General features: G+C 34.6%; 2 protein-coding genes across 5 annotated transcripts; both read left to right on the plus strand.

Annotated features, from left to right (window-relative positions):
- The first annotated feature begins 254 nt into the window (after positions 1–254).
- LOC141723581 (floral homeotic protein AGAMOUS-like) lies at positions 255–3,215 on the plus strand. 4 transcript variants are annotated; one of them, XM_074525421.1, is made up of 6 exons: positions 255–453; positions 590–672; positions 930–1,249; positions 2,593–2,670; positions 2,755–2,854; positions 2,959–3,215. In XM_074525421.1, the coding sequence occupies exons 3-6, from the start codon at positions 1,197–1,199 to the stop codon at positions 3,007–3,009; spliced, it is 282 nt and encodes a 93-aa protein (XP_074381522.1). In that variant the 5' UTR covers positions 255–453; positions 590–672; positions 930–1,196; the 3' UTR covers positions 3,010–3,215. The 4 variants fall into 4 exon arrangements, with proteins under 4 accessions (XP_074381522.1, XP_074381519.1, XP_074381521.1 ...); XM_074525418.1 differs by lacking the exon at positions 590–672; XM_074525420.1 differs by lacking the exon at positions 590–672 and having other exon boundaries at positions 936–1,249.
- A 3,354-nt stretch (positions 3,216–6,569) lies between these two features.
- On the plus strand, positions 6,570–7,421 carry LOC141661521 (thaumatin-like protein 1b). Its single transcript, XM_074468544.1, has 2 exons — positions 6,570–6,630; positions 6,724–7,421. The coding sequence occupies exons 1-2, from the start codon at positions 6,570–6,572 to the stop codon at positions 7,419–7,421; spliced, it is 759 nt and encodes a 252-aa protein (XP_074324645.1).
- Positions 7,422–9,780: the final 2,359 nt, after the last annotated feature.

A 9,780-nucleotide genomic window follows, 5' to 3' on the forward strand; every position in this document is an offset into this window, starting at 1 on the left:
GAAAATACCCCGCCTTTGACTAAAAAAACATAAATCTCTTTTTTTTTTGCAAAGACGAACTAAAGCTTAGCAAAAAAAAAAAGAAGAATAGACAAAAAAATATGATAAAGTGATAAAAGAACAAAAACAATTTATTTTTGGGTGAAAAATGAAAATTTATTATTAGACCCAAAAATACAAAATGCTAAAATGGTCCGACCCATCTAAGTTAACCCGACCCATGTTAAAAGCCATCAGTTGAAATAGCCTGGTATTATTCCCAATCGCAAATCACAATAATTCATTTGTAGGGTTTGGGTTTCCATCAAAACTAAAAGCTTAGCAAACCAAAAAAAAATATACAGTGTATCACCATCCAAATCCAGGCTCATCAAGCTAATCCGACCCACTGATGTCCAATCCGCCGCTATTTGGGGCACCGCTGCTCTCGCTGGCGGTACCTATCTCGTTCAGGTCTCTCTCTCCCCCCCTCTATCTCTTTGTTACGAGACTTTCATTCTCTTCTATTTAGGGCTTCTTTAATTTGGGACTTCTTTGATTTAGAACTTTTACGGTTTGGGGATTTTGAAATTGGGGTTTTTCGATCTAGGGTTTTCCTTTTCAAATGGGTTTCAATTTTAAAGGTTCTGCAGTTTTTATGGCTTCCAATGGGGCGGCATGGCTGCATTAACGGTATTTTTTCACTTAGTTTGCTTAATTGTAATGTGTGGATTGTAATGTGGCGGATGTGAGTTTTGTTCTTGTTAGCATCAACTGGAGAATCAAAGTTTGGTGGAGTTTCTTGACATATTAAAAAGCTAGGGTTCTATCTAATTTGGGGGAAGTTTGCCGAGAGCTTACTTAGTTAAATTGTTGCTTAAATGAAATCTAGATAGCTTTGTACAGTTATAATCTTCGATTTATAAATCTCGTTTTTGATTTTTACTTAGTTTCAGAAGGCAGAGCGAGGACTACAAAGAGCGGGTCTTGCACCTTTTTCCAAAACAGCACCTTTAAAATGGGATGATGCCCAGAAATGGATAGCAAGCCCAACATCCAACCAGACTAAGAATGGGCAGCCTCATGGGCTGCAGCTTGGAGTAGGATTGAGGAAAAATAATCAATTCGGCTATGGAAGCAGACAAACATCGATGAAAGTTTTTGTTGAAGTTCCAGACCAGACATTGATTTCTTGCAAAGAAGCAGATACCAAGTAGATGGAACTGAGCCAGGGAAACTGGAGGGCCAGTACTTTGTCTCTGTACTTCAGGTACAACTTTTTGTGTGGGTTTTCTTGCAACTTTTTTGGTCATTTTTGTACTCTATCTCTTGTTTAGTTTAGCTTGTGTTAAATGGCTTTTGTGGTGACTTAAGCACAAGGACTGCACAATCATATTTTTTTGTAGCTTAGATTATTGAGTCATCTTATAGAAGGGTTTTTCTTTTTCAGTATTTTGTTTTGTAACTCCTTCTAGATAAATTGGGGACTCATGTGTGTATTATTATATTTCTGGTAAACTTAAGGAAGTCTCTAATAAGTAGTCGGATTAAAAGAAAGTATATTAAACAGAGTCTCACAAGGTTTGAATGAAAATCGAGAAATAAGTGCAACCAAATTAGTGTTACTTACCAGGAGACCAAGTCTTACTAGGTGTACTTGTTGGCTCACTAAGTAAATACCTTAACTTGTATTGATTTGGATTCCTGGAAGTGTTCATATTTCTAATGCTTACAAGTGCAGTGCAGAATTTGATATTTCAGGATTAATGGCCTAAATTCCAAAATTCATAACTTGAGTTTCGAGTGTCCATTTTCTGAGTTTAAACATGTTCTGAAAACCTCTTGAAACACCCTATAATCTGGTACTTTGATACTGTGCAATTTCCTGTGTTTTGTATGTCAAAAACCTGTGTCAAAAATTCTGGACAGATTGTAAATCCCTTGGAGTCTTATGTTCTATGTCCTCTATTTTGATATGAGTTCGCTGACAGCGAGGGCCTTCTGATTGCAAACATATTTAATCCTCTTCATTTTTATGCCTGTAATTAATTTTACTTCAGTTTGCAACTAGGGAAATCAAAAGTAGAACTATAAAGTAATGCATGCCAGATTTTTAGTTTCACTTATGTATAGATTCACGAGAAAAATCATAAGTTGAGTTTCGAGTATCCGTTTTGCATGATTCAAGATGTTTCGGAAACCTTGTGAAATATTCTAGAGTCTAATCGAATTTATACTGCTATATTGATTGGTGCTTAAATAATTTAGGCAGAATCTGAACTTTTGTAAATTTGATCGCTTTTTCTCCTTGTATTTTTTATGATTTTGCTTCGAACAACAGAGTCAATTTGTGTTTAGAATGTATTTAGTACTCTTCGTTTTCCCATGCTTTGAGATTGTTGTAACTTAATAGAGTATTTACCTGTTTAAAATACATTAAGTATCTTTCGAAAGTGAAGTACTAAATAAATTTAGCAAGTTTATGGATGGAGAAAATCGAATTCTGAACCAAGTACCTGAAGTATCCTTACTTAGGGCACTCGTTGATTCTCACATAGCTTAACTATACTTGTTTCGAAATGCCAAATTCTTATTGAACGATATTAATCTCAGTATTACCAGCAAAAAGCCACGAGATTACGTCGGGATATTACCAAAATACAGCAGGACAACAGGACAACAGGACAACAGGTGACATTTTTTAATTAATAATATGTATACCTAGGCTAATATGCATATAATCTGCTTAATTAATTAAGTTGAGTCATTTTACAGGAACATGATGGGTGAAGCCATAAACTCTCTGAATGTTAAGGATCTGAAAAACCTGGAAACCAAACTTGAGAAAGGACTTAACAAAATCCGCTCCAAGAAGGTATAGTCTACAATGACATTTCATTCTTGCTCGATAATGATAAGCGAATAACATTTTTGTAGTAATCATTTTTCCTCTTACAATTATTCTTCATAATAATGCAGACTGAGCTTTTGTTTGCTGAAGTTGAGTACATGCAGAAGAGGGTAACATAAAGAATTGTGTGCAACAATGTACAAACAATTGCTCAAGGACATTATATTTTGTTGGATTTAGTTAGTGGCTTCTACTTAAGTTTTGTCATGTATTGTACAATTTAATACGACTTTGTTAGCTGTACTTTTAATGTTTTTATGTATTTTTTTTGTACTTTATGATATTTGAATATTATTCCAATTATAGTGAAATATTATGAGTTCTTCCACTAGTTTTGATTGCTTTTTGTTTGGCATTGTATTGAATTTAAAAAATGGCTGGAAACTGAAAAATCAGAATTTGGCTATTTTGAAAAAACAAACTTACGACGGTTGTTCATCACATATTCCGTCGTAAGTTACTAATTTACGACGTATAGTTGCGTCGTAAATTTCTGTTTTATTTTAACGAAGGTGGGTCTCACAATTAAACATACGACGTTTCCTTCGTCGTAAGTAACTAACATACGACATTATTATTCGTCGTATGTTGATACCTTACGACGGAATATTTCGTCGTAAGTATATTTATTATTTTATTGAGAATGTGGGCCCCTCCTTTCTAACTTGTGACACAGTTTTATCTTGTGACGAAAAAACGAACTTACTACTCGACCAAAAACGATGATTTTTTTCCGTCGTAAATGGCTCAATTACGACGATTTCAGTTCAAAAAAACCGTCGTAAATGGCCAGATTTGTTGTAGTATGTAATCATTTTTAATATATCAGAAGTTTTAGTTTTCTCATGGAACTTTCATATGTTTAAACAGCCTATATACATATATAGATCAGGGTTAATCCCTACACTTGGTATCAGAGCTATCCGTTCAAGAGGACATGAGAAGGTGTTGTGACAAACTGTAGTTGAGTTAGTAAGCAACATAGCAGCCATGAAGGAAGTGGATGTATGGTACAACGACGAAAATAGTGAGACCAGGTAAAAAAGATGAGTTTTGTTGTTGAGCAGCGTTAGAGTGATGCCTCATTGCTGGGCAACGAATATTTATAAGGCCATTGCACGAGGAAACATTATTGGAGTAAAAGGCTGTGTCAAAAGGAGCACGGGGTGCAGTATATGTGTGTGTACATGATGTGTATACGCATATGCTGGACATGTTGTTAATGAAGGATGAAGAGCTGCAATGGATGGTCAATATTACAGAGAGTCGTGATTTGTGGTGTGAAATTGCAGCAAGTGTGTGTATTTGTAGATGATGGATCGATGTATATCTTCAATAAAGAAGGTGTGGAGATTGAAAGCCATGCGGGCTTGTGAAGAAAAGTCATACGGGCTTAGCCAAACGGGCTGATAAAGAAGATTGCCAGACGGGCACCTCTTGCCAGACGGGCATCGAAGGTCATGCCATATGGGCAAAATTGAACTTGTCAGACGGGCAAACAAAAGAGCCATACGGGTTATGTTGAAAGAGCCATACGGGCTCAGTTGAAAGCCATACGGGCTGATGAACAAGATGCCAGATGAGCAGTGATGATAAGATTAAGATTAAGGGGGTGAATGTTGAAATTAATTTTAAACTGAATTATTTAAGTTGTTTAAGTCTTGTAAATTTGGTTTTAGTCGTGTTAATTTCATTTTAGTGATGTTAGTGTAAGTAGGAGTAGTTCACAAGAGTAGTAGCAGTAGTGGAGAATTTTCAGTAGTGGAGAAAGTTGAGTAGTTACATAGCCTGGAAGTTTATCACGTAGTTGCTATTTTATTGCCACCACTTTTGGTGTGCATTTGTATTTAAATTGCTGCATGTAATCATTTTTAATATATCAGAAGTTTTAGTTTTCTCATGGAACTTTCATATGTTTAAACAGCCTATATACATATATAGATCAGGGTTAATCCCAACAATGCTATGTCTGGGGTGATGGAGCTTCTTATAATTGCTACAATTACGGTGGCTCTGGCCACTTTGATAGGGATTTGTTCAAGTAATCCTTTTAATTGCGGTGGAGCTTGTTATAATTGTGAATGACGAGGGCATTTAGAGCTAGAGGAACGTCCCCAGGTTTAGCATGCCTACAATCCTTGGCAAAGTGGATGAGGAGCTGGTTATAGAGGTGGTCGACGTGGTGGAAAGTGGAAGTATATGTTTTATCTATGGCAAGGAAGGAAACTTCGCTAAATATTGTCATAATGCATAGTTTTCTGTTACTTTGTTAAGAAAGTGGATTGTTTTTCAAGAGTTTCGAATTTTTCAGTTCAAATAATAAATTATTTTTTCCTACGTTAATTACATCATATTTACTTTCTTCCATGTTTGCTTGTGTGATTTCTGCCCTGTATCAGCTTTGTGTTTGGGATTTGCTTGTGTGATTCCGCATTTTAAATGTGTCTCTGCATGCATGATATATAGCTTCTACAATCTCCACCTGCTGCAAGGTTTTATTTCGGGCTTGTCCCTATGTCTGTGTACTTCTAGATTCTCGGGTGAGTATAAAATCACATAAACTGCAGCAGCAGATTGTTGGAGTCATATTTGGATCCCGATGCTTTATCTTCATTATGCAAAGAGGCGTCTGTGTAATTTGGTTGTGAACAGGGACGTACGAGGAAGGACAATTGGCTTTCCGTTTTACAAACTTAACAGGAAAGGGGATTAATCCAACATATTTTAAGGGAACTGCTATGTTTAATTATATTATTACACATGTGCAATAGTCTCTCCATCAAAACTATTTGTTTATTTATGTAAACATTTATACATCTGATTTCCTTTTGGTGCTAATTTATATCCATCTAATATCCTAGGATTACCTTATCTATTAACTTGTGTTCAGGGGCTTTCTGCGTTCTGAAGGGAAGAAAATGGGGAACCCGTATGGGATATTGTTCCACTCTTGTCTAAACATAGAACAATATCGGAATTAAACTTAATTATGTTCCGTTTATGTTCTGTTACGAGGCGGGTATGATATTTATATTTTAAAAAAATTACACTAGTCAAGACAAAATAAAACGGGCTGGCAACATAATCTAAACTCGTAATACATGACTGGAAATAAATAGTGAATTAATAAATCCCCGCGGAAAATGGGATAAGTATTTGAAAAAATTATCCTCACCTCCAATCTAAAAAATATTATTTTTTAAATATTTGTAAAAACTAATATTGTAACTAAAAACAACCATTTGCAACTATTTTCGATAGGTTCCCACAATCATAAAACAGCCAAAGTTTACTTTTTTTTAGTTGCTTTAATGAAAATCGATTTTGATTAACAATAAAATAAAAGTATTTCTTAAAAAACAAAAAAAAAATCAAAAATACTTTATAATAATAATTTTCTTAAAAAATTGTAATTCTTGTCTTGTTTCAATTGATTATAATTGAATTGACATATACAAGGGAACGTATGACTAGTTACAATATACATGGCATTTGCATATTTTTATCTACAAAAAATACCAAATTTAACCAATATAACATATAACCTGAAATACATTCCAACTATAATTTTGCTCATGCATGACAAGCACCAAAGTTACCCCTGCTCATAATATATATATCATTGACATTAACACAGACGATCTCAATATCGCTTCATCATCATAAAAAAACTAAATCTATGGCTAAACTTGGCATTATTTTACCCCTCATCTCCTCAATTTTTCTGATATTCACGTCAGGTAATCATAAGTTTACACACACACATTTATAACTTGTTACAAATACATCTATGGTTTTTTTCTAATATATTAATGTTTGATAACTGCATGCAGATGTATACTCGGCAACAAAATTCACGTTAATAAATCAATGCACATACCCTATTTGGCCCGGCTTACTCACGGCCTTAGGAACTTCTCAACTTCCTACCACCGGCTTCGCCCTTCAAACCGGCGAGTCTAATTCCATCTCTGTCCCCACCGCATGGTCCGGCCGTTTGTGGGCCCGCACATCCTGTTCACTCGACTCCGCAGGTAAATTCACCTGCGCAACAGCCGATTGCGGCTCCGGAAAGCTCGAATGTGCAGGCTCAGGAGCCACTCCACCGGCTTCACTAGCCGAGTTCTCGCTCAAAGGCGGGGGAGGATTAGATTTCTATGACGTCAGCCTCGTAGACGGCTACAATGTTCCTATAACAGTGGAACCAAAAGGTGGTAGGTTTGGGAATTGCACGACTATTGAATGCGCAACAGACTTGAATAGCAAGTGTCCTAAAGAGTTAGGAGTGGTGGGACCAAGTGGGACCATAGCATGTAAGAGCGCGTGTGAGGCGTTTGGGGATCCCAGCTATTGTTGTAGTGGGGCGTTTGATACACCGGATACATGCTCGCCTAGTAATTACTCGCAGTATTTTAAAAGTTGGTGTCCACAAGCTTATAGCTACGCTTATGATGATGTTACGAGTACTTTTACTTGCGGCGGCGCGTCGGAATACATTATTACCTTCTGTCATTCTTCCCCTGCCAGGTAATTCTTAAAATATAATTTGCATGTAGGAAGTTTTGTAAACCATTAATGAAACTTTACCTTGATTCGTAAGAATTATCCTGTAATTGAATGTAATATTAAAACTTTCAATATTGCTTCTTTAATATAATATTATTGATAAATTTCACAATTTGTTAGAATTTTATACAAAATTATAAAAAAAAAAAAAAAAAAACCTAAAACACTATTCTCTCCGTGCAGGGGAAGTCCATCGGAGGGGAAGCAAGTTCCGGCAGATCCAAACTCAGGTGCAACTTCGGAATCAACTGTTCCTGTGATGTTGATCACTATTTTTAGTCTTTTTTGCTTTTTATCCAGTTATATGTTTCTGCATATAAGTTGCATTTTTCACAATTTTGGGATATGATTAGGAGTTTAAGTTAGGGTTTTTTTATATATAATTAAGCTAGGGTAATGAGTTTTTTTGTTTAGATTTCAATACGGTTTGTTTTTTGGATTAATATCTTATTATGAAATTACGATTTTATAAGGTCAATTTGTGGAGCAATTTAGACTTGGATATATTTCTTGTATATATGGGCTACTGATGTTTTACCAAATAATGAGCTGGGCCTGGATTAGATTGTGATCCGGTAAATTGGTGGGCCATTTACAAGGTAGATAATTATAATCTTTCTGTTATAGGAGAAAGTAAGTTAAACCAAATGAACAAGATGGGCCTGCAAGTTTTAGCATCTCAATTAGAGTATGATAATAGTTCAGAGTAAAATGATATGATGTTAACAATCGGCTTATGATATGTTAGTAAACATCGGTAGCCACTTAGCCTTAACCATCTTTCTTGCGTAACTGATTACATTCATAATTTTATTTGATAATTTTTGTTTGTTTCTTCCTGGGTCGCTCTAAATCACAATAGACAGCCCAACTTCAAAGAATACAGTGACTTTAGCAAAAGGACTGGGCTTTTTAGCGGCCCAATATTATATTCAGCCTCATTGACTCCTTCATTATTGGGTTCATGCTTTTGAATCACCAAAGCTATTAAAGTTTAAAATCTTCAGATTAAGATTATGAATGGGTAATTTTCTGGTAGTCACTTGGTAAATCTTAAAATATTCTGGAAAGAAATATAAAAACTAAAATTATGAGAATTAGATTTATTTGAATGATTATGAAAAAAGGTAAACTAGTGTTACTTCCTTTTATGCTAATTAAAGTGATTATGCATGGATGATGAAAAGTTAGGCAAAAACACAATTTTATCCATGACGTATTGACATCTACCGAAAAAGATATAGAAAATAAAGTGTCTCAAATTCCTGACCATGTAATTTTCACTTTAAACACATGGAAGATGTTGATGGAAGTCATATTAGCACTAACTAACAATTTATAGGAGTAATATATTAGAATGAATGGTCAACATTTCTGTTGATGACCATCACCGAGATTTCTGCTTTAATCCATCCTTAGTTTGTTAAAGAAGATAGCTTGCATTTCAGTTGGATAATTTATTTGGTTAATAATTTTAAAGAAGTAGAGAAACAAAATAATTACAGAGATGGAAGACATAAAGTTGCGATAGGAAGAAGGTAGTGTGCACTTGGATTTTGCTTTAAAGTTGAGATTTTAAAATTGAGAAGAAGCAAACAAGAAGCTAGAATTTGAGACAACCATCTTTATAAAGAACATCAAAAAAAAAAATCTTTATAAAAGGAATTGCTTGTTGGACCTAAATATAGAAAAATGTTACTTTAAACTTAAATTATATATTTAGAGTATAAAATTCCAATGTTGTGATTGGTAAATTTAACACTCAAATTTATATTAATCGAACAGATTACTGACAAAAAAAAAAGAAGCAATTTGCACATGATTTTTTTATAACTCTACAATTTCATTTCATAATAAAAAATAATATATATAGAGAGAGAGCTCTCTATATATATATAGAAAAATAATTAAATAGAAACCAATTTTAAACTAGAAACTAATATCAATCATTAGTATTTTTAACTTAAATAAATCTGACCACATATTATATTTATATCCCGTAGTCTATATTTCACTCATCGCTCTCCAGTAACATCCACCCATACATGGATACTATATACATCTGGCACATTGACCTTCACCTTCATCTCCGTTAATCATCGCCTCCATCTTCGTCGACCACCATTAATAATTGATTTCATCTCTGTCACTATCTTTAAAACAACCTAATCTACCTCCAATTCCATCAGACCCCTATTTCCCATCACCAACATTGCTTGCTCAACTTCTGACAACATTTACACACCACCAACGCCTATAAATTTATAGTAGATACCAATAATTACAACGCGTAGTTTATCAATATTTTATAAATATAATTATGC

Source organism: Apium graveolens, chromosome 5 (genome assembly GCF_009905375.1).
Source record: "Apium graveolens cultivar Ventura chromosome 5, ASM990537v1, whole genome shotgun sequence".
Lineage (NCBI taxonomy): Eukaryota > Viridiplantae > Streptophyta > Magnoliopsida > Apiales > Apiaceae > Apium > Apium graveolens.